Source organism: Bombus bifarius, unplaced genomic scaffold (assembly GCF_011952205.1).
Source record: "Bombus bifarius isolate JDL3187 unplaced genomic scaffold, Bbif_JDL3187 scf7180000007978, whole genome shotgun sequence".
Lineage (NCBI taxonomy): Eukaryota > Metazoa > Arthropoda > Insecta > Hymenoptera > Apidae > Bombus > Bombus bifarius.
Genome location: NW_022884363.1, coordinates 2,784,208 through 2,809,478, shown reverse-complemented (window position 1 = coordinate 2,809,478; position 25,271 = coordinate 2,784,208). Strand labels below are relative to the sequence as shown.

Genomic DNA, 25,271 nt, shown 5'->3' with positions numbered 1-25,271 from the left:
ATGGGAGACATAAATTCAATCCTTTCTTGTTAGTATACAATAATGATAGAATATGAAAAAAGGTATTAACTGTTCGTGTAGAAAATATTTCAAACAAAACTTCCCGCCTTATATTTAAAAATTTCAAAGTTGAAGAGTCGTTTTGGATTATCGATTGCGTATCGATGTTGTAAATGAATCGTAATTCACGCTATAAATACATATCTGCCAAACCTGTATTTTTGCAAAAATTGTGCAACTAGTGTGTTATTTTATCTTTTAAAGAATGCAGATAAATGAAGTACAAAGTTTCAACAAGTATATCAATAATCAATGAAAGTTTTAAATGTGTTGCCCGTTGAACACTAGTGCATCATAAGTTTTTAACCTCTACGAAACGTAAATAATTCCTGGAGAAAATTTTCGAAAATAGTGAATTCCATATAATTTGCTAGAAATTAAACTAAAGTTGTTAATTATTACTGTAACGTAAATCATTATCCTGTTTTGGAGGTTAACTTCCTTCGTAAGAGGTAATATTTTAAAATACATTTTTTGTGACAATTGTTAATTTGTTTTTAATAAATCTTATTTAGTAATTACATAGATATTATTAAAATTCGAAATAATTTTAATCGTATATGATTTTGTACAGGTTGGATTGGAATATGGAAACAGCATTTTGAGATTATAATTTTTAACTTCATTCGCAACAAATAATTGGAAAGGAACATTGATAACAAAAAATATTGGTTTTTGTATGATCCCTACTATTACAGAAACAATGGTATCAGAGACTTTTTTTGGAACTGGTGGAATACTTCATGGTGCCATAATGTTCATGCTGAGATTTACTTGGCAGTCAAGATATCGTTTACCGATGCTTATAATTATTATATTGATTGCAATAGATTACAGACTTCAATTAGCACTTGAATTTAATATTAATCCTGAACTACATAATCATTTGTGATTAAGGATTTAAGTTATTTATAGATCACTTCTAGATTATATTGTTAAACAAAGTTTTAAATGCTCATAGGAGGTAATAAGAGAAGTATTTTTCAAGAGATTCAAGGATGAAAGGGTATATATTGTTGATATTTTTATTTATTTCTGTTGTAGTTTCAGATTAGTATAGAATGACACTGCGTTGGAATTATATAGGCTAAGGAAATTTTTTATTGATGTTAATATTTTCAAGTATTTATGTATCATATTGTAAAGAGAGTAATATATAGGTTTTACACAATCATTCATTGGAATGTAAATCATATATTTAAATTAATAATTACTGTTATAAGATCTATATTGTCACATAATTTTTACACATAATTATTATATATTCGTCTGTTTATATTGTTAAGACTCGTAACTTTTAATTTTGTTACATGTTTTTTATTAAGTGATATGTCTGAGATTGACGTTTAAACGAATATTCTTTATTAAGGTATGATTAAGGTAAATGTGATAAAATAGCTTCAGATAGTATAGTAAATAATCAAATTCTTTAGGATTTTAGCTATTATATATATAATTATTAAGACCATCTATATAAATTATTGGGAAAATATATGTATATTTTTGCTATTAATTACTGAATTGTAAGAAATATTTGAAAATATGTTAGTAGTTTATTCGGAAAATTTAAATAATTGTAAAAGGCTGGTGAATATATGCATTAACGTGATTTTAATTCTCTCAGAGATTGTAATCTCTAAGAAATCATTGTAAGAAATATTTGAAAATATGTTAGTAGTTTATTCGGAAAATTTAAATGATTGTAAAAGGCTGGTGAATATATGCATTAACATGATTTTAATTCTCTCAGAGATTGTAATCTCTAAGAAATCATTGTAAGAAATATTTGAAAATATGTTAGTAGTTTATTCGGAAAATTTAAATGATTGTAAAAGGCTGGTGAATATATGCATTAACATGATTTTAATTCTCTCTCGATATATATAGTTTTTTTTTTTACGTGTTAATGTATATACTTTCACGATAAAGAATGAGGATTAGCAACTGATTAAGTATTTATTTATTTATAATAAATACTTATAAATAAATCCTCTGTGAATATGCATATTGTATTACGTTACATCATGCAATTTTTTGGTTAAAATTCATATTGTGAATGATTTGCAAACATTCACTGTATTTGTAAATTTTTTACTGAATATAAGCAATTGTACTGAACACAGCTAAACAAATAAATAGATCAGCGATTATTTTTCCAAACCATTTTTTTATTTCTTTGTCAGGAAATGACTGTTAAGGCGTATAAATAAATACGAAGGATTTCTTACAAGCTTTAAATTTATGAACTTGAATGAATTAAAATTTTTAAATGTAAATTTTACGGTCGTGTTATTGACAAGTTTTTATCGCTAACTACAAATTTTTATTTTTATTGTTTCAAACTGTTCTTTTATTCCTTTAGTAGATTAGAAATGATGGTATATGATAATATTGTATATGTTCTGAGAAGAATTGCAACTCTTCCAGCAGTAGTTCAAGAGTCGAAACCCTTTCTCAAAGAAAAAGAACTTCTAGGTACAGGTTATGCCACTTTAGTAAAATATTACCCTATTTATTTTCCGTATCTCTTCCCTATTTTTACATAACAATTTTTATCATCAGTTTCTCAGTTCTGTTGTTTGCATCAAAATTCAGATTAAATTAATACAAGATGATCCGGATGGTAGAATTTGTCAAATACAATATCAAGTCGTAAGTTACCATCATTAATTTTAATGCTTTTGCAAACGGTACAATAATGGAAATATATTATTACTTGAATTACAGACCAAGAAGAAGGCAGGGAAGTGTTCGGAGCTTCCGCCCTGACTGCTTCTGAATTCTCACACAAAACGTGAAGATGTAGAAAATCGCTACCTTATATTATAATATCTTTACCAACAAAATAAGTAACTTCTTCTTTGTACCAAACAAGATCTACAATCCACTATTCGTTCTTATTTCCTTCCATTCTATCGAATATCAATTAAACACCCACGAGTCGTTCTCGAAGTCGATTTCATTCAGAAGTTCGCCTTTCGAGATTCGACGCTTCGATCTTTATGAAGAAAAGTGGCCGGATTTCCGCTGAACGTGACGAAGAGGACTGGTTTAATCTTAATTTCTGTAAAGTTGCGTGGACGTATAGGGTGCATGGTGGGACTGCCGCTATAAAATCCTGGGAAAATCGAGATACAGCTTCTTCAGTATTGTAAGCTACATGGAAACACTTGGAAGGTTCGCTAGTATTTGGGCGGTTCTGTTTTTCTGCGGCGTCCCGTTTTGCAGCTATGGAAACTTTCCTTCTAAAGATTTTGGTGAGACTAGACGAAAGATCTAAGACTATCTTTTTATTTTTAACAATATTATTGTATCGTTATCAAAGAATCTATTTGTGATAGTTAGTAGTTTCTGTATCTTCTGTAGAAATTAGAAATTGTAATCAATTGTGATCTTTTTCTTCATAAGTAGAGATATATCTGGTTATAGAGAATTAAAGTGGCAGTTATTGCAGGAGAAAAATTGGACGTTCTGTCTAAGATAGTCAATTACATTCGCCAAAGGCCTCGTCAAATGAATGCCGATGTTACGTTATCTCTAACGATCGTCGAAGGTAAAAATTTGAAATCTACGAGTTTAACGAGTACTGAAACCTTAAACAAAATACCTCCGTTATTCTTTCGTACAGCTAACGCGGCTGCTATCTTTTTGCATGAAAATGCGCGACATCTTATGGAGAAACATCGAAACATTCTTCTGACGATTTTAAGATTATGCGATTCTACTCGACGAGATTTGTTAGATAAAGTCATTCCAGAGAACGAGGACGTCCAGTTATGTAAGAATATCACATTAAAAAAGAAGATACCGTGAAAACCTTTTTTATTATGTACAAAATTGAAGTCTTTTAATTGTAGTGCACGAAAGCATAAATTATCCAATTTTGTGGCTGAAAAAAATATCATGGCGCCGTGGCGCTCTAAAAAAGGGGAAGACCAATTTTAAATTAAATTATCGGGACATACGAGAACTGATAATGCAAGGACCGCCCAAGGAGGAAGAAAGCGATCGATGTCTCGCCGAAATTGTTCGGAACAAATTGAATTCCAGCAATAGAATTCCTGATTTGTGCGCGGAGATATTGGCAAATCGAGAATCTAGCAGAGGATACCCTCTTACACATAGATTGTTGATTGTTCAAATTGCTAAGATAGTCAGTGTCATTACCATATCTTTTCTTTCATGTGTCTTTCATCTTTAATCGAATTTCGTTTCTTTTTAGTTGAAATGCGATCGAGGTCTTCCATCTTCGGAATTAATACTATCTTACTGTTCCGCGATCCTCGAAGATCTGATCGATATCGAAACAGCTGGATTTCCTTATCAAACGCCAGATTTAACGATGGAACAAGGTAAAACGGAATACATATATATAAATTTGTTTTCTCGTCTAGTCCTACTCTTTTAGTAACGCGTCCTCCTTTATTTTGGAAGTTGTTCTATGCGGCATGGAAGGATTCCTGGAATTCACTGGCAAGCACTATGAACGATTAGTACTGCGTTGGTCTCGTCCCAGCGGTTGTTTCAGTTCGTTTGGATATAAATTTGCCAATAACGAGATACGCGTGTCGCGAAGAACCTCGAAGCAAACGGACTTTGGTTGCGATAGCCACGCTACTGGTTTAGCCGCTGCCACGCTTTCTTTATTTATTCGCGAGAATCTGGAAAACGCTCGCTGGTAAACGCTCGAACCGCCCGACGAATGATCGCCTGCATAACACGTACGCGGATACGGCGCATCGATAAAGGCGTAACGAACCGGAGAAGAATCTGGAAACGACGGGAAGGAAGATAACGAGATAAGGAAGAGGAAGAACAAGTTACAAACAAAAAATAATTTATTTCTCATAGTCCGTAACAATAGTTACAAATGATAGAATCTCTACATACGATGGAAAGACGAGTAGAATAGAGTAAAAGTGGGAGCAGGGGAAATAAATAGTCAGTCGTTAACCTTGCGTAGGAGAGACTGGTTCTCGCGGTGTGGTAACACGTATATTTTTGCATATGCTTAACATTTTCTTCATCCTTGAAAATGGAATCTATTCTCGTCCACGGCGGGCATCAGTCTCGCCTTTTTGATATCGCGTTCTGGCAAGCCGGCAGTGTCGGTTTCCTAGCAGAAAACGTGTCTCTCCCTCGTGATTTCTCTCGAAACCCGGGAGCTTGCACCCTCGAACGACGTCCGCTTTTCTCTTCAATATCCGATATATTCGATCGTATTAGTCGATTTTTCATGGGCTATATAGGTCATTGAAGCGAATTTTTTATTAGATTTTAAAACACCGAAGTTCCGACGAAACTTCAAAAACTTTCATATAACACACGTGATATAATTTTCTGTGGTAAGTATCAAATTACTTTCACGTGCCATTATAAATATACAATGCACCGAGAATTTTAATATTTTACGTAAAAATAATTTTATTTTATAAAAAGTAAAATCTCGGAGTACTTCCTAAGCAAATCTCCTTTTTTATTGCTTTTTTGCTTTTATTTAAAGGAAAGAAAAATAAAGAGACGAACAATATAGGTAAAGCATATAGCCCGTAAATACAGCGAACCATCTTGAGAACTTCCAATTTCCTACGCAGAAGATTATTATCGTTCGAGGGAACATCCCGGTGTCATAAATATGTCCTAATCTACTGTCGACGATTAGTTTTGGTTTATAAACACGATTGCGTGGTTCTCGATAAATTCTCTATCGACAAAAAGGCGGTGCCTCGTGCTTTGGTGCGATTACGCTAATTGAACTTTAAGTAACTCCTTCCGAAGCAATTAGACCGTTCTTTCTTGCGATCGAAATCAATTTCTCGTCTGAAAGAAAGAACGGTACAATTTTTTCGCGAAAAGGAGACTTCTCGCTGCTTTTTTCTTTTTTTTTTTTTCGTAAAATCACCGATTCGCTTCAAGGTCGCCGATAATTGTACGGCCTTCCGTACGGCCCCATTCTGCTGTTCAATTTATCGTATCTCAGATACTGGAAGTAACTGTACACTACCAACCACAAGTAGGCATAGATTACTGAAAAAATATTAAATATTCATTACAATTTCAAATAAATGGGCAGCTGGAATTTAAAAGTTGTCAGTACAACGTTTTTTAAAGAATGCTCGAGGCGTTAACATAACGAGTTTTTTAACATTTCGTAAATATCCTCGTAACTGTTGAATATGCCAAAGAAAATTGAAAAGAATTATAAATGTCAAGATTGTAGAATGCAAAGGTATTTATAATTCATTAGCTACTCACCGACAGCTATAAGGCCAATGACGAGCCACAGAATTCCATTTATTGCCGCGTGATTCACGAAGAACATTATGGATGTGTATAGGACACTCACTAACAGACCGACTGCTAACATCAAGCCCAGAATTACCCATGGTAGCATCATAAACGTGTTTTTCTATAAAAAAACAATTCTCTCACTTTTCCCTTCGCTTTCGATTTATACAATTAATTATATCGGACGAAACAGCATCGAACGAATGACATCAGAAAAATTGAATACGATTTACGATTTTTGTAGAATCGATGGAGAAACGATTTTACCTTGATAGCGCCAACTATGAGCAGCATCGAGATCAAAATTGTCATGCACAAGTTTGTCGCGAAGATGATTTTAACGATGCTCTGGTCCAGCACGTCGATCAGTATCGTCTTCCATTCGACGTTCAGAGTAAAGATCATAATCAACGAGATGATCGATAGAATCTAACAAGCAACGAAACGAATAATTTAACCCTATAGAAACGATTTTTTCGTTCAATTAAAATTACAAAATAGAATTACGAAATTACTAATTTTAGGTATTTCGTTCCGATAAGTACTTACGATGCCCAATATTCCGGTGAACAATGTTCCCGCTTTTAGCGAGTAACATCCGCAACACGACGTGAGTTGCATTCTGAAAAGGAACAGAACAATTTAAACTATATTTGCAAAGCAAAAGGACACAGAGCGTTCTTAATTATTATTCTATCGATTTGTTGTTTGCCGCAAATATCGAGCAACCACTCTGATAGAATTTAGATCACGAGTAGAATTAGAATCTGACTGGTGCTCGCGTATTTTTAAAGCCGATTGATGAACCAATTTCTCGTTCTTGTTGTCTCGGTGCTTTTTTCGCGTAGCTGAATATTAAGAGATTTTATTCGAAAGTCGTGGAACGGAAGAAAAATTATGGATTTGAATGGTAAAAGGTGGGAATTTCGAAGTTTTTCTCCAATCAACCGCCGTTGAGTCACGCGGCATCGAGTCACGTAACAAATTTGGAGGATCACGACTCAAGGATTCAAGTTCCTCCAACAAGCTGCTTTTATCGAATTAAATGTCACAGAACGTTTCATTTTCCATTCTGCGAACAGTCGCGCCGTTCGGCATCAATTATAACGTTTGCATATCCACGTGGCGTGACCAACGCATTAACATCCGTGATATTACGTCGAACTTGACGCCGTATTATACTTCACCTTAGTCATTTTTATTTCAGTCTGAGCGTCACGTAGAAATTTCTAAATATTGCGCCCGTGTGAATGGGCACACTCGATAGTTGGTCGCATTGTCAAAACGCGGGACGACGATTTTTATCAAAACGCCGATGTATAGCGTACGCGAATTGTTGTACGAAATGTATCGCGAATTATAAATAAACGTAGAGTCGTAGCTGATTCTTGTTTCGAGTGTATCTAGCGTTCGATACAATTCAGCTTTGATGCTTTTTCTTTATTCCGTACTTTACCGAAGAGATGCCAACGTGAGAGAGAAGCGAAGTGAGCAAGAGGATTATGCGGCGGAACTTAATGGAAGGAGAACGACAGAAATGAGAGGAAAACGAAGAACACCAACGACGATGGTCACGATCTCTAACATGTGGCATTAAAACGACGAAGTTTAATTCGTGGCACGCCGAGAATAGAGGGAATATGGGTCATTGGCATAGGTGGCCAGATCTATTTTCGCTTGTTCGCCGGTTCGTCTCTTCGGCCTATCCGGTGCTGACCTTTCTTTCCGCGTTTGTTATTCCACCAGGCTGTCGTATCCGGCCGCCAGACCATAGGAAGCTTCTTCAGAACTACCCCGATCAAATAAATTACCAATATCTTTGAATTCTGTTCTTTCGTATTTCTTTAGCCCGATTAACGTTTCCTTGGAAATGAAATTAATTTTTTCTCTGAGAGGAAAAGATCAACCGTCAGTGTGGAAAATATTGGGAAAATTTCGTTCGTTAAATTCGTATTAGCATCGACAGAACCACCCGGTTTATCGTTACGTTTGTTTTTTAACTAAGAAGATGCGACACTGATGAATCGTAATTAACGCTCGGTATCGTTTAAAAGAGCAAGAAAAGAAGTCGGAGAGACAGGAAAAGGAGATCGCCGTGAGATCGGTCGATACGAGTCATACGAGCGGCCGTGGCGGTCATGGCGAACACGAAGCATCGTCGAGGTCTGTCGGGCCCCATAAGGAAACGCTTCTCGATCCCTTGTTCCCGTATTTCCTCTGGTTCACCTCGTGCAAAAAGGAAACGCGTCGTCTATGAAGAACCAGTCGGTTGACATTGGCCACCGTTCGATTCCTCGCTCGCTCCGCTTCTGTCTCGGTTTCAGAACGCACGAATCCGTGATTTATTCGACCATTAAACGACACGGAACACGACCTGGCCGTCTCTGCGATCGATTCCTTCATCGACGATTCCTAGGACGCGTCCCAGGAACAGTGGAACAGAGAACGAGATGGACGAGTTAATTCGATCTGGAAAATAGCTATAAGGACGGCTCGATAGAAGGAACGTTATCAGCAGAATAGATAAATAAATGAATTATACGAGTCTTTCAGGCGCTATTTCGATCGATTCCATTTTTTGCTAATTTCATAACGTTAGTACGCGAAGACCCGATTAAAGAAGACCTCGACCTGAATGGAACTTGGCGTGCTGTTCAAAGTCTTAGGCCTTTTATAACGCGTAATAACATAATTTCACGCTTCTTTCAATTCGTTTCATTCTGTTTGTTTTAACTTAGCAATTGTACATTTTACTATGGTATAAAGAAGTGACAAATTTCAAATGAAATTTTAACACCTCCACGTGTAACGTGACTGCGGTCACGCGTTGACAGCAGCATCGAATTGACTCGTTACGTTTATTCTATCGTTGCATAAGTTTGTTCGAATAAGTTGAACGATTAAAACGGCGATTATGCGTTATGATGTAGCTTGGACGAAACTTTCGACGAAGAAGCTGTTTTCTTAATTCTCTCGCCAAGCTAAAAGTGCAAATCGCCGATAAAGATTCGATCGAAACGTGTCGTAATTTTCCGTTTTATCGCGTACGTAGATCGTAAAGAATAAAAAGAGAGAACGATCGGAAGAAACGCCAACGCGTAAATTCGTTAGCGGAATAATAACATTTGCACGCAACTATGCTCACAGTCTATAAACAGCGATGACACACGAAATAAGGTCGCGTGAGGTGAACCGAGCATTCTGCGAAAAAAGCAAAACTGTGGTAAAATCGCCATTATGCTCATTACTTATTACCTCATCGCGACGCGATACCTCGACCTCGTTTATCGCTTTTAATTACATTCGTGCCATTACGAGTCCGTTTGGCGAAGGAAATGCAGAAGGAAACGATTACGGAAGATTAAATCGCGAATTCTGACGCTTGCATTGAGTGACTTTGTCGGTCTGTTCGTCGTATTCCTTGCAAAAAAACACGGTTGCATCATCGAGCGAGAGAGATCATGCTCGGCCTCGAGAGGCTGTTTTCAACGAGAAGGCGTTCGCTCGTGGATACGAAGGCGGGTTACAACGTTTCCTTTCAAGTACGATTTAGGAAATCTGGCTCACCGGTATCCGGTGTCTTTGATATTTAATTAAGAAAGAATGTTTTAATGATCGCCGTGTTAAGTCGAGGTTTGCTGAGTCAAGCGGCGACACCGCGTTGCTCTGAATTCGAAGCGTGTAAGAGTGGCGTCAGAAATTTTGCCAAAATACAGAAAGTGTATTAAAACAATGGACACGTTACGGAAGTTTACTTTATAAATCGGAGACACGAAAGGGGGTCGTAGGTGAAAAAGATACAGTTTATAAATAGAGATAACAACGAGAACAATATTAAGCAAATTCTTGGAATCGCTTTTCGCAATTCAGCCGTTCTCAGAGGTTACCTCGATTAACTTCGTAATTTCGAAAGTATAAAAGAGTGTCATATAGAAGAAATTGTCTTCGGTTATCTACCAAAGCGTACCTAATGCTGATCACGTTGAACGAACAGAAGACAAAATTGCGGTGGTGTGGAACGAGTGGGGTCCCCGTTAAATTTAGGCAGAGCACGCGTGCTAATCGACCGAAAAGAAATAGAAAACCACTTGATACGCGTGTTTACGCGGCGCCTACTCAATTATTCTTGACCCAGATACATTAATCGAAAGCGTGGAAAGGGCGCACCAGTTACTTAGCGGAGCTTCCTTTTCTTCGATCAGGGCGCTGTCCCTCCGTGAAACGGATATCAGAGGATCGATATCGCGCCAGCTTTTTATTCGCGGCTTCTTCGCGATAGAAAAATCGCGATACATAGAAATACAACGATATAAAGTTTATTATGTGGGCGTTTACGCATTGGAACGTTACACAATGGACGTAACGACGGCGATTCGCATTTGAATGTCGTCGTTAGAATTTAACATTCAGATGTTTATCAAAGGTGCTTTATGTGTACAGCATCCACCGCGGCCTCCAAGTCAGGTGCAACGTCGTTCGCGGAATACCGATATCGTGTGTCGCGTGTCGATACCTTCGCAATCGTCTTCCGCGTTCGCCAAGGAAGCAAGAAAAATGATCGCCTTTCATGCTCGATGTTGCGTTCTAATTTCTTTAGTCACGAGAAGAACAGAAACGTTTCCTTCTCACGCGTCGTTACTAAATTCTTCGTTACTCGATTTCGATCGAACCGAATCTTTCGATGCTTAACCGGATCCTTCGACCAAGAATGAACGCGATCGATAAAAAACACATCGATTTCAGTTACGTCATTTTTAGTGGTAATAAATGCGAATAAAGGCCACAGGAGAAATGTCAACGACCCGATTCCTAAGTAACGAAATTCATTCTTTTGAGAAATTGGCAATTCGAACGACAAGTTGGCTCGGTCTTCGTCGATCAACAGGTTAAGAGCTTCACAAAGTAGTTGACGAAGATCTGTACTATTCGCATATTCATAACGCACGTCTGTATAGTTGGACAAGTTGCTGCGCACTTCGCATACGTGTTTTCATGGTTCACAGTCGCGAACGCTACTATTGGCCTCCTTTTACTTTTCTCTCGCCGCCGCCACCATCGTCCTGCTTCTTGACTACGATTTTCGTGGTCCATTCGCGAATCACTCCTCCGTTTGTTTCAGACCTCCGTTGAGCCACTCTATTTTTTCCCCCGTGTTTCACCAATATGTTTATTTCTTCAAGCTTCTCTGACTCACAACCGAGTTCCTTTTTCTTCCTTTGCTTTGGTCTTTATTTTCGTTGATAGTCTCGGACGATCAGAGTAGATAAAAAAATAGAAATGCAGATGGATAGAAGGGTTGTAAGTGTAGCGAGGCTCGAGGCGCTACGCTATTATTTTAAGCTTATTCTTCACTATCAATTGACTCGTCGAGTGACGAACTACGTACATCGATAAAATCGAGCTTCAGTATCGTTAACATAGGATTTAATAAAATAATATCAGCAGTAGATTCGTTAAATCCACTGAATGGATTTTGAATATTTTGTTCTGCATTGTTGAAATGCTTTTATCGAGATGGAAAACGTAATTATACATACTTATTTATTTTCATTACACCATTTCAGTTATAGCTATTTAGCAGTAACTACAGTATAAGACGTATGCAACATGTATTTATCGAAACATTACTATAAATTGATAGCGCTAACGTTAATATTATTTAATATTATATTATTGGAAAGCATACAGTTTAATATACTCTCGAATTAACGAAAAGAAAAAGAAAATACAAATTGGATAAACGAGGAATATAAAACACGACAGAAAAGGAGGCCGCGAGCGAATCGCGTTATGAAACGTTTCTGTTTTGAAAGAATGTTAAATACGCGGGAGTATCGAAAACAACGACGTGACATTCGCGTAGTTTGGATTATTTCAGTTATCAAAGTTCACGTGATTTTTTGCAACTTATTCTTCGATAATTAGACGAGTTGGTCGATAATGAGGAAAATTTTCAGAGATCTCAGCAGCTGCCAGTGGCGACTATAACCCGATGTAGATAAACTATACAGACTATGTCTGTCTGGACGGCGATAACGCGAAGGAACTCGTACGACAATACGGTAAATGGTTTTATAAAAACAAGCTTTTCCCGAGAATAGAGAGAACAGAGATACGTTTGAACCGGACGATGCTGCATCCAGGATGTTCGTCTCGATTTCAGTAATCCGAGCGTTACTTGTCTTTTGCAGACCTTTCGTTTTGTTCGGTAGAATTAAAACGTTTGCTTGCTGACGATGAAACTTAGATCAAGACGAGATTACAACGATATTTAAAAAAAAAAGAAGAAAAAAACACTGATTTCTCTTTGCTTCTATATTAATACGTTTTGGGGCGACGTTTCTATGTTGTGGATATTTTGGAAATTGTCAATGCGTTCGAAAAGTTAATCTTTGCGATCTGTTCGTACATTACGGAAGGAAAAGGAAACTCGTTCAATTGTTCAACGCTGTCTTAACGTCTGTTTTCAGTGAATCACACGATTACATCGTGAATCACAAGATTACAATGTATCTTACAGTTGAAAACACAGGTGATATGAAAATGAAAAAATTCGAAAGTTTACCGGGTGTGTTTACCGTGGAGATTTGCTATCTCGACGAAGAGTCGTGCCTTTTCCTAAGGCGAGAAGAATTTTGTTCGTTATTTGCACATGTTTCGCGGTCTATGCTAAACACAGGCCCGTAACAATTTTTGTCGCGGCAGCTCGCGTATTCGCCATACATTTTCATCGTACGAGCAAATTGAAGAAATCGTTCACTTGGCCGATTATACAATTCGCCGCGATTATCGTCAATTACCACGGTGATGGGTAGTTTTCGCTTATCGTACGAGCTTGTCTGTCCTTCGTTCGAGTTTTTGGTGGAACTTTTACGAGCTAACGAATTGTTCCTTTGTAAATAATTTTTACGAAATTTAAAAACACGTTTCTACGACGATAGCAAAAATTATCGTGTGTGCATCGTAAAACGTTGCAACCTTGAAACTTGAACGTTGTATTTCTTTTGATTTTATAATCGTCTGTTGTCATTTGTTCACTTATTTGTTTACGCCAAAGGAAAAAGAACTTGTTCGTTAAGAAATATAAACTTTTCAGTAATATATTAAGAAGGAAAGAAATTATCGAGCAAAAAGGAGGAATAAGTAACGAAACGATTATTATAATAAATTGTTTTCCAAGGATTTAAATAACCCGGCGGTAGCTCAGGATCGAGTTACGTTTGTTAAAAGTATTACACCGCTTCAAGCGCTTTTAATTACCACTCGAGGTTATCAAACATCGACTAAAAACTGCTCGCGTTCGGTACGTCACTTTCCGCCACCTACGATCCTCAGCTTCCTACTTTCTTCCCCCGCAACTGTCGCTTTCAAACCCTTTCACACATTTACAAATCTTCTCGTATTACTCACTTACAGAACGAGAAGAACCTAACTCAAATCTACGACGCTAAAGAGAGCTTCGTGCGTGATCACTTTTATCCGGAATCATCTCCTCGAACTTCAACTTCCGTTCACCAAAAAGATCGACGAAATCAACCCAAACGTTTCACCTTCACTTCTCGCTCGTCTCTCGTTACGTGTCTTCTTCCTCTCTATACATTTGAATTCCCCTTCTTCCTGCTTTTTACACGTCGTCAACGTGCAACCATCTCGACGTTATAAAAAACGCCGATGACAAACGAATTTTCACTGACTGTCTCGTTTAAAAATTAAGAAAAGAAAGAACGAAACGTTCGTTCGATTTACTCACTTTTGAAAGATCGCTGTTCTCTCGAGAGGATCGAACGCGCGAGTTCCGAAAGGAAGACCGGAAGAAAGGTACGTCGGGGCGAATGAGGAAGAAAGTCGGGTGCCGCGAGGCGCAACGAAATTACGCTTAGGTCCAGCGCGGTCCGCTCGCAATAGGAGATGGTCAGAAACTGTGCCAAGAACAGTACGCGCGCCGCCGCGGCAGACCGCGAAGTTGTACACCTACGACGCATATACCTACATCTACACCGGTGGCTAACCAACACAACATCGCGTCGCGGCCGATCGCCGATCGGTTTCTCTCCTCTTCGCTTCACCCCGTGCCAACCGATCGCCGTCACGTGCAGTTTTCTTTTTTTCTTTTCTTTCCACGGAAATGACAAACGTGGGTAAAACGTAGCGAGCGAAGAATCGCGAATCGAAGCTGCGATCGTGCAACATTTGGATAAGTTGATAAGGGTGATCGATCGGTGGGTACAGGAACAGCGAAGAAGAGAGAATCGCGCGAGGGAAAAAACGTTTTAGCAGAATGGTTGGAAGTTCGTGGAGGAGGTTGGGGGATTTGAAAGTTTGAAGATTACTAAATTTGAAAGTTGGAATGTTATAGGAAGGTATAACGATTTATCTAAGGGTGCAGAGAAATGGAAAATCGGTGACGCTTAATTGAACGATTAAGCGGTCAGTAAAGAGATGTCAGGGGCAAACAGGAACTGTATTTAATTAAGTATATTAAGCTTGTTGAGTGATACAATAAGAGAGCGGGGTAAAAGGTCGGTGGAATTGAATGAACCTCGTTTGGGAACGCTGTCCGAGTTAAATCAATATTCGGATTGATAAACTCGGAATTGACAAGATTTCGCGGTGTATTCCATGTCTTAATGCTAGAACGTTTTAGTCAAGACTTTGTCCTTGTGATTATTTTCTCTTTTAAACAGACGAAAGCTGACTTAGATACTTTTCGAGGGAAAATTATACCTTTAAAGTACGATTGTATATTCGTTAGAAATGAATAATACTTGCGAGTCGACGAAAAAATTTCACTTATCACGAAATATTTGTCGTTCAAAAAACATCGTGCCACTTGTAAAACGCAAATATAAGCTAATCAGTACGAATATAAGAAACGAAATAAATAAAATTCAAGCGATAGACGTTCTATTTCTTGCAAATGATAAACGGAACAATATTTCTCGCAAAATCGGACGTCTTCGAACCGGAGAAACGAAAAGAGTGGTATCTTCGAACAACGATATCGGCATGAACGTCTATTCTTGCAACGCCATTTCTCTTCATAAAAAAAGAAAAGAGAAAACGAAAAAAAGAAAAAAGGAATCTCAACGATTGTTTTTTTACAAAAAGCAAAATAAAAGAAGCCTCACTCTTTTGGAAAAAAAAAGAATCTTCTCCGGTAGTTCCTTAAAAATAAGAAAAAGTTCACACGAGGCTAAAATCCGTTGATATCGCGAGAAAAATAAAAAAGAAAAAGAACCTGAAAATTACGGAAAGATCGAGACGGACGTTTTTTAATCAACTGCATCCGCTCTCTTTGTCCGATATAATCGATTCGTTCGAAGCGATTACGAACTCTTCCATCGAGGAATCGTTGAGATCTACAACAGAGGTGGCGTTCCTCGACGTTTCGGAAGCTCTCGTGTACGTGGAATCGAAACTGTCGGTCGTTTCCAAAATTTGAGGCGAACTCGAGGACTCGTTTTGTTCCGTGGACGCCTTACTTTTCTCGACCTCTTGTTTCGAAAAAATGATCCCTTCGGCATCTGTTTGATCAACCACAGAGCGTTCTTCCTTTTCTTCTTCCTTCTTGCTCGACTGCTCGCAATCTTCTTTCTGAATTTCGGAAGTAGATGTTCTCGACTTTGCTCCACAGCTGCTCGTTCGAAGTTTTTCCGCATTTAACATTTCTTCTTTTTCTTCTATTAGCACCTTTGCATATAGATTCATCTGTGCCTCGAGTAATTTGGTTTCATCGTCACGCGTTGATAGAGACTTCGATGAATCGGAGTCATCGTCTTCTCTGTATCTGAAGGTCTCGATTTCTTCTTCCGCCAGGCGCAATTCTAACGAATCTTCTTTAAGTTTATTCGGTTCAACGATGAACGGAGGTTCGCTCATACGAATATCGAGCTTGCTAATGCTGGCACTCCCAATCGTGTCAGTCGATCGGGAAGCCGAGTGTATTTGTGAGTTTGAACGCACTCGGACATTTTCAGAATTAATTTCCGCTGCTTCTTCTTGCAATTCTGTCTTTTCTAAAATTCGTTCCCTTAGCGACACAGATTCTCCAACCTCGTTTTCGAGTTCAATCGAGTCCAAATATAATTCCGAATCGTATTTGGTGAATTGAGAAATTTCTATCGTTTCAAGATCGACGAACGAGTCATTTTCCTCCTGTTCTGTTTCTTCATATTTTTCTTCCTTCGTTTCCTTCATCAGCGTCGAATTTTCAAAGAACGTGGTCGTCGAAGTTGGCGTTGCGTGAATCTCGAAAGGTTTCAAGGCCGACGTGGACGTTGAAATTTGTCTAAACGAGAAGATCTTCCGGTAGTAGTATCCCAGATAAAAACAGGAGATGGCCAGCAGAAATGTGAAGATGGTGTATAAGGATAACTTTTCCTTCAGCTCCACGTTTCCCTCTCCATCAATTTCGAAATCTAACTCTTCGTTCCCATCGATCTTATTCGATTTTATTTTTTCAAGAGACTCGTCTTCGTCGCGTTCGAACGTTTCTTCGCGAATCGATCTTTGCATCTTTTCATTCGCTTCGCTCTCGAATTCGATCAGTTGAATATTCTGATCGGCCTTGTCGATTTCTTTCCAACTTACATTTCCATATTCCTCGACTCTTGTATCTAGCATGTCTTCTTCGGTAACTTGATACGTAACATCTACTTTGTTTTGCTTTGTCGTTATTTTTTCGTCGACCTCTTCGACATCTTCGATCGCAGTAATTTGTTCAACCGCTTCGTCTTTGTCGCTTCCTTCCATCTCCTCGCTGTCGATACTTTCTTCAACTTTGATTTCTTCTTCCGTGTCACTCTTGTCCAATATTTCGTAGGTTTGATTTAAATTTTGTCTACGGAATTGCGCAGGTTCCGAACGTTTCAGTATGTATTTCTTCAAATTGCTCATAAATTTCGTGACGACCTCGTCTAAAGATGCATCGTCCGAACAAGTAGTTATTCTTTCTTCGTTTAACATACTATCAGCAGCGTTGTAGTCGCTGACGCTCACGATTGGCCTTGAAGGAAACGCTGTAAACATCGTTCCTTGAATCTTCTGCAACATCTTGAAGTATTCGCTTCTTAACGTCGTTTCTTCATCTTCGTCCTCTTCCTCCATTTCCTCCGTACCAGTTTCTTCAATTTTATCATTACCTTCTTCGTATTTGTCATCCGTTAAAGAGAACAAATTTATTTTACTCGGTTCTGCCTGTTCAAGCACTACGTGAAGTTCTTCCGGCTCTTCGTCAGAGGTAGCCAAATCGTCACCTATCACGTCGCTTAATTTGACTACAATGGGAAACTTCATGTCCGTGAAAATATCTTCCTTGATGAATCTTAAGCAATCCTCTTTAATAAATTTTAATATTCTTCTGTCCTCTATCGGCCATTCTTCCATCTCTTCATCCTTTTCTTCGTCCTCTTCGTCGATCTCGAACTCTATCCGATCCTCGTCATCGTCCACTGGGTCGGGAAGAATCTCCAGTACGCCGGAAAGGTTTTCCAGATTGAATCCGCGGAAGTTCAAGTTCCTCAGGAACCGAGTCACTTGGATTACAACATCGTTTAACCCAAGTCTATTGACGGCTGGATGTTCGACTTCGTCCACGAGATCTTCCATAGACTCCATTTCGAAACTGATAGGCAAACCTTCTTGATCCATGGTAGTAATACACAGATCGTAAAGAGAACCTGTGTGACTTTCTTCCTCTTCTAAAGTTTGAAGTGGTCGAATGGTAGCTAAGATGGTGTGCTCGAACATGGAAAGATTCGTCGAATATCTATCCGACTGAAAAATAAAATCGTCTATCGATGACTCTGACTGTCTGTTATTTAAAATCTCGTCCACTGTTTGGATTTCTCCGGGCAAATCGAAAGTAGAGTCTACAGATCGATGGGAAAACATGTTGTACAGCTTTCTGATGGTCTCTTCGTCTACGATGTCCCATACAGGAGTGTTGTTTTCTCTCGGGGCGTTCGAATTACTTAGAATGACGCCGTCAGCCACGTAATTCGTGTTGATGTTCCTTGTGAAATCCGATGAATTCGTGAATATTCTTCTTGAAGTTATTCCAGGTTCATTCTGTGATACTTCGGAGCTATACCTTCGAATTTCATCGGTTATTTCATCGGCTATTCCATCGGTTTGAAGACTTTCTTTTTCGTCATCGATAGATTCTGGAAGATATTCTGCAAGACTATCGTCCGAGACTGCAGAATCTTTGATTTCTTCTTCTTTATCTGCTTCGATCGCGTGTTTTTGATAGCCCTCCGTCTCTGATACTAGTTTAACTTCCTTTTCGAGGTCCTCCGTTACTAATATCGATCCAAATTCCTGTTTTTGGTCTTCAGCTTTCAGTATCGACTCAGTTTCATTTCGTTGGTCTTCCGTTTCCAACGTCGGTTCAACTTCCTTTTCGTGGTTTGTTACTTCCAATATTGCTTCAGCTTTCTTTGGCTGGACCTCCGTTTCCGTTACTGGCACAACTTCTTTCTCGACATTCTCAGCTTCAAATGCATCCTTCTCTTTAGAATTCTCGAGTTTGAGCGTCGTTGCTTCGAATTGGGTCGTCTGAGTGTTCGCATCATCTAGAAAAAGCTAGTACTTGCTTAATCTCCTCCAATGAAATGTCTTCAAGGTTTTTTAATGTACAGGTTACGAGAAGTATTTACACATACATGGTAGAATCAGGTTAGAAAGGAATTTAGAAATTTTGAAACAATTCTTACCTCGCTTCTGAGAATATGATTCATCCTGTCGCTCGATGATGCTGGAAGACCACGACGAAGCAACGTCTTGAGTTGCCGTAGGCTTAATCAACGTCGCTAAGTCTCCAACTTGCGCACCAAAGTCTTTGCCATCCACAAAAGTCGAGGTCACCTTGTCGTGATCGCTCTGAACGAAAGATACGGCGATATTCGTACGACTTTGAGAGTCGCGAGAATCAAGCTCAGCCAGTCGATCCGTGTTAGAAGACTCTGCAGAAATTTTTAAGCGACTCCTGACATCCTCTTTAGCAGGTGTCCTCTCCAAATCGCGACCTTTTTGCACACCTTCCAACTTCTTCATCGAAACTATCGAAACGTTTTCCTCGTCCATCGACTTCTTCGGTTTACTGTACTTTGTGTGTTGCTTCCTGGTGTCCGTCTCACCAAGGGTCTGCTTGCTCTTCTTCGCGTCCTGCTTCACCTGTTCAGCATGCGATTTACCAAAGTTATTCAACACCTTGTCCGTGACCTTATTAGCATTGGACAACTTCGAACAGGAGTATTTTTCATGTGGAACATCGAAGAATCTTGCAGGCGCGGCGAATTGCGTTTTATTGTCCATAAATGGAAGATTCGACAGTGGTTCCGTTTCCGTGGTTGCGTCTGTTAACAAGTTCTCTTTGTCGAAGCAGTCGTTGTACGTCGTTTCCACGTTTCGAGGAATATTTTTCTTATAACGTTCCAGGTTGTTCTTCCTCGGATAACCTCGATTCTTTAGGCTTTCAGGAGCCGTGGCCAAGTTTCTTCCTGAAAGCAGCTTCTTCTTAGCTTCCAATTCCTTCTTGTCCTTCAGCAACGTGACTTCGTTGTATGCTTTTAGAGCCTTCATCTCCCGAGCTTCCTGTTCTTCCAGCGACTCCATTCTCCTCTTCCATTTGAATTTCTTCGAACCGTGGCTCGATTGCTTATCAGCTGGCCTCTTGGATGGTTCTAAAAGTTCCTTAAACGGCGACGTCTTCTTCGTATTAGCGACACTGGAGGCGTCAGGCTGCGCAGGGGGCTCGTTCTTGGCCTTTTTAGGATACACCGGAGGTTTCCTGCGATAGACCATCGAATCGAACATCGATGGGCGCACAACCTGCGAGAAAGGAATCGTGCCGAAAGTCTCTACTTTGCATTTCGTTGTGCATCTCTTATTCTCGCCCCTCTTGTCCAACTTCGATTCTGTCAAAATCGAGTATTTGTTGTCCTTCTGGCACGTTTTACAATCGCAGACGCTTCTGTCGGATACAGATTTCGTTAAGCCAGCTGGTTTCCTCTGATTGTCGTTAAGTTTCGTCGGTTTTTGACGTATAGGAGGCTTGCCATGGTCTTTTCCAACCGAGTTCTGCGATTCGATCTTACGTTCGTGAAGATTCGCGATCGGAGAAGCGCTTCTCGATTGTTCTTTCAGGCATTTACGCTTTAAGAATATCTTCCTGTGTTTCTCACTGAGATTCGAGGTTCTTGGCAGATCTTGATGGTCGTCGTTGTCACTTTGCGTGTGGGCGTCCTTCGTGAAGCTTGAGATACCAGGCTTATGAATATCGCTTAATACGGAAATGTCGTCGTCGAGGGATTGCATGTTCTCTGGCACGATTTCAGAAGCGACATGCTCGTCGGTTTCCTTGGAGGAGGTAGATGCTGAGATCTCGTACCTGATGGAGGCAATAGAAACATTTTAGAAGAAGGTCGTCTATTCGAAGGTATCTAGTCGTTCGAGTCGTCTATTAAGAAACAATTTTGTGTCTTACCAATTTTACGTAACGCGTTCACTGTGCAACGATCAGGCTTAATTTGAAAACTTTTGCTTACCTCTTCGTTGTGTCGAAATGGGTAATAGGTAAACCAACGATTCCCAAGTCTTGCGACGCCGACGATGGATAATGTTGATCGTTCTGTTTTAAGAAAGTAGATGGTATTGACACGTTTTGATTAGGCTGACCAGGGAATATACTCCATTTCTTCTTCTCCAATTGCTGAAGCATACACTGCAGCTCCGAGTTATTGGCGAAGTCCTTTTCATAACAGCCGTCGAAAACCTTCATAGAGTCTTTGACGAACCTTGGAATATTAACGTCGCCGAATGAATATTCAGGTGCATTTACTTTTAATACGTTTTTCTTGGTTTTCTTCGGCTTGCCAGGACTCAAGCTGCTCCTCTGCGCGGAACTTACGTCTAAAAAAAAAAAAAAAAACACATAGAATTACTTGTCAGACCAGACATTTCTTCGATAGAAATGAAAATTTTAAATAGAGTTGTAAAAGTATAACGACGCGTACCGTCGTCGATGGCGGTCGTAGGAACCATAATCTTTAATATTTCATTTTCATTCTTCAATTTGCTTCCACTTTCATCAGATTGGACGGTCCTCAAGGTTTCCAAATTGGTCACCACGTTCCGGGCCACGCTCAAATCTTTCACAATGTCCGATAAATTTTGAATGCCAATGGATGTGTTACACTGTCCTACGTACAATTTCCGAAAGACACTCGATTCGCTCTCCGAAATCTTTAAAATATCCTGCTTGGGTTTATCGTCTAACATCAAACTTCCATTCTCCAACTTTTGGTCGTCCTTCTTAACATCCCTTAATATGTTCAGATCATTTTGTAACAATTCCCGTATCAAAAGTAAACTGTTATTCGTCGTAGTTTCTGTCTTTTGATTCTGACTCTGATCAGCGTCGTTGGCGTCGTCCAAGCACGAGTGATAGATCGTCGATTTCGAGCTATCAAAGTCGCTCTTCTCCGCGCTTCTCGTCATCTTGCTGTCGTCGATACTTATGTTAGGCGTGGAAGTCGCCATCGTGCCGCCGTTCGTGAAACAATACTCCTCTGCGTTCGCTTTGTACAAATACTCGTCCACGATGCAATTGCAGTTGAACAGAGCTTGCAGTTTCACAGGACTGCTACTTTTCTCTACGCTTTGTCTCGCGTGTCTCGAATGGGAGAGATTCGACCGAGACGAGTCCTGTTTTCTCGATAAAGAGTCACTCTGATTCGAGTCCTCCGCACGATCCGATGGATACAGTTTCATTTGCTTCGCGCAACTCCTTTCCAAGCAGTCTGCTGCTACTCTCTTCATTCCAGATGAACTTCGTTGCTCCACCGATGGATTTGTCTTCTCCGAACATATAGATCGATCATCTAGCGGCTGTTCGAGAAGGACGTTCATCGAGGACGTAGGTGGATTGCTCTAAATTAACATTTAAAGTCTTATGTATAAGGTGATTTGTTTTAAATATACGTATAATTACTATGAACGATGGTTCCATCGAATACTCAGATTCCTTGATATAACGAATAATTGACTGTTAAAAAATATTCTTATGGCCTGTGTGAAACATATTACTTGTACGAATTTATCCTGTAACTTCTACGTATATCGGGAAAATACGACTATGAAAGTTACATCAAGAATCATAGAGGCTGTTCAGATTGCGATAAACGTGGTTAAGCCATCTTTTTAAGATTTCACAGAGATTATGCAAAACGCTTGATGAGAGTTATCGAAAGATCATTCGGTAGCGTTCCAAGGTCGGAAGATTATTCGATATTTCATCGATTTCAACGGAAGATATTTTCAACAAGAGCTATTTTACTGAAAGTAATAAAAGAAAAAAAGAAAGAAGCAAGCTACCAAAACTTACCAAAATGATATCCGTCGTAACTTTATCCTCCGTAGTTTCACTCGTCGTCAGCTCGTTCTCCTTACCTTCCATCACCGTAGTTTCATCCTCCTTGCATCCATATATCGCGACTTGCTCCTCCACGCGTGCATTCATTACAATTTCGTCCTGCTTGCGTTCATCCATCGGAGTTTCATCCTCCTTACGTTCGTCCGTCGTAACTTCATCTTCGCGATCCTTCTTTCGTCCGTCTTTCACCTTCCGCAAATCTTTCAGCGTGTTGAAATCGTATTTATCGAAGAAGTATAGAGACATATTTTTGGTGGTGCTTGTTAGCGAATTGTCCTCCAATTCCGTCAACTTTTTATGAATTTCCCTTTCTTTGATCCTGGTACGCGCATCGGCGACGTCTTGATCGGTCAGCCCGAGAATCCTCATGGTTTTCTGGGCTGGCGTTAAATTGGGATCGTCGATGATCCGCGAGATGGTGTCGTGCGTCTCGTAGGTCTCGTAGCTTTCGCAGGATAACAAAGTCGTCAAAGACCGCGTCCTGTACTTCGAATCAGCCAACTTTATGTACAGACGACCGACGATTAGGTTCGAGTCGCTTCTCATTCTCTTCAGTTTTCGCATCTTTTCCATGTGACACTGTTCAAGGAACAGACAGGAATTGGAATACCAGACGTAGCTGAAAATGACTGGCAAACGAAATGGCGATTGGATGACATGTCTGAAAGTGGGAATCTATGGATAAGCTTTCTTTCGATCGTTCCGCGTAGCAAGGTATTTCGAGAAATCGACACGAGCAAGTATTTTACTGCAGCATTTACTTACTCAGAGGGACGACCTTTACGAGGACGAATTCGAAGAAAATAGTCAAGGAAAATCTCTTGTCGTACCAAAGCAGAAGGCCAACGGCTATCACGATTACTTCCAACACGACGTTTTTAAAAAAGCTAAGGATTAGCCAAGGTAAGAGGAGGTTCGGCTGCGTTGATGTTAATATGGGATAAAGGTTGATCATATAGGAGAACGTGTATAGGTGGGCGATTACGATTCGCGTGATTACGATCCATGATAGAACTATATCGGTTGAGAGAAAATAATATCGAATTAGTAAGATTGGCGTTGTCGACGTTGATTTCGTCGGTGCTCTAACCAGTTTTGATTGTATCCTCGCCAATAATGTCGAAAATACGTGTTCCTTGCGATAAGGACAAGTTCCAAATTTGTTCGAGCTTGTTGCTCCATTTAATGGGACTCCAATCTAGTGTGCTATTAACCTTCGAAAGACACCGTCTGATGAAAATATATTCTCTTTGACAATTTCTTTATCGAGGAAATTGAAGCCATGAATTGTCATCGGTGGATCCAAGTCGTCGTCGTCGTCCGTATTTGGAAAATTTAATACACAAACATACCGAGTACACTGAGGAATCTATAAACGGTTACTTCGAAAGTGAAATTTGAGACAGTGATTAGATTTAATAGACGCATTTCTTTCGATATAATTTTTTGAATAAAGTGACCAAACGTAGCCTAATAAGTTTACTCGATGTTTTCCACGATAGCGCGAGTTTGATCTTTTTAAAAAACAAATTTGCTAAAACAAACTCACAAATCTTCGAAAAATCTTTTCTAAAAAAAAAAAAAAAGAAAAAAGAGACAAATAATTGTCTAACGGTGTTAAAAAGGTTTGTATCTAAGCAATGTTCATAAGGAGAGCTAATAATATTAATAACGAATCGAAGAAGATGAAAAGAAAAGAACTGATTCTGACTATCGAAACGTTGATTGGTGGGCACGTGCTGTTTTAGAATTCATGGCTTCAGTTGTCGCTCGTTGCGTACCGATGAGTCTTTTTTCTCGAGAAATAGAATCAAAGGTTATAGAGGTTAGATCGATAGGATACAAGGAAATGTTTAGAAAAAAAGGAAGAAAAGAAAACAATGAAAGAAACGAAAGAATAAAAAGATTCTTACCAAGCCCAAGATGTTCATTATTAATCGTTCGGTTCGTCTGGAAATACCAAGGAAACGTCCGAGGAAGCTAGGCATTAGGAACGCAAAACTGTCGAAGGAGCCGGAGGACCAGCAGCGAGTCGTCGATTCCACGAGAGCCGATCATCGTCGACTCCGTTCTCTGATCTAAGAGTTCTTGATCACCGAAACCTCCGTTCTGAGGATCACCAGGGAATTTTTAAGGGGCTTCGTTCGCTTAACGTCACGTTAATTTTGACGCATTCGGCTTTTCCAGTGGAATTCCGTAGCCGAACGATTTCGAGGTAACAATTGACGAGAGCGAGTTCTCGATGACAAATGAAGGAGAGTATGGTAGGTTAAGAGGGGCAAAGAGTTAAAGAAGCTTTTTAGCGATTCAGTTTGGACGATCAGTATTATTGTCAATATCGTTTTTGGTATTTAAGGTTCTCAGCGTTACCATATGCGTAAAAAGGATACTGTAGATTCTAACTAAATCGTCTGATCAATGTAATATATTATAGATAAAATAATGTTGAAATATCGAAAAAAATATTGATCGTCCGAACGTTTCTTTA

At 39.3% G+C, this 25,271-nt stretch overlaps 3 protein-coding genes across 4 annotated transcripts; 1 reads left to right on the top strand and 2 right to left on the bottom strand.

Annotated features, from left to right (window-relative positions):
• Positions 1–3,016: 3,016 nt before the first annotated feature.
• On the top strand, positions 3,017–5,762 carry LOC117204489. 2 transcript variants are annotated; one of them, XM_033441934.1, is made up of 6 exons: positions 3,018–3,317; positions 3,515–3,613; positions 3,689–3,838; positions 3,918–4,213; positions 4,283–4,412; positions 4,495–5,762. In XM_033441934.1, the coding sequence occupies exons 1-6, from the start codon at positions 3,221–3,223 to the stop codon at positions 4,740–4,742; spliced, it is 1,020 nt and encodes a 339-aa protein (XP_033297825.1). In that variant the 5' UTR covers positions 3,018–3,220; the 3' UTR covers positions 4,743–5,762. The 2 variants fall into 2 exon arrangements, with proteins under 2 accessions (XP_033297824.1, XP_033297825.1); XM_033441933.1 differs by having other exon boundaries at positions 3,017–3,317; positions 3,515–3,838.
• LOC117204490 lies at positions 4,881–14,327 on the bottom strand. The gene is made up of 5 exons (XM_033441935.1): positions 14,099–14,327; positions 6,898–6,970; positions 6,616–6,777; positions 6,316–6,469; positions 4,881–6,087 (listed from the first exon to the last, which is right to left on the bottom strand). The coding sequence occupies exons 2-5, from the start codon at positions 6,967–6,969 to the stop codon at positions 5,972–5,974; spliced, it is 504 nt and encodes a 167-aa protein (XP_033297826.1). The 5' UTR covers position 6,970; positions 14,099–14,327; the 3' UTR covers positions 4,881–5,971.
• Positions 14,328–15,506: 1,179 nt separating this feature from the next.
• Positions 15,507–25,004, bottom strand: LOC117204497. The gene is made up of 8 exons (XM_033441953.1): positions 24,697–25,004; positions 23,874–23,997; positions 23,549–23,797; positions 22,736–23,412; positions 21,366–22,281; positions 20,898–21,261; positions 19,065–20,740; positions 15,507–18,923 (listed from the first exon to the last, which is right to left on the bottom strand). The coding sequence occupies exons 1-8, from the start codon at positions 24,769–24,771 to the stop codon at positions 15,625–15,627; spliced, it is 7,380 nt and encodes a 2,459-aa protein (XP_033297844.1). The 5' UTR covers positions 24,772–25,004; the 3' UTR covers positions 15,507–15,624.
• Positions 25,005–25,271: the final 267 nt, after the last annotated feature.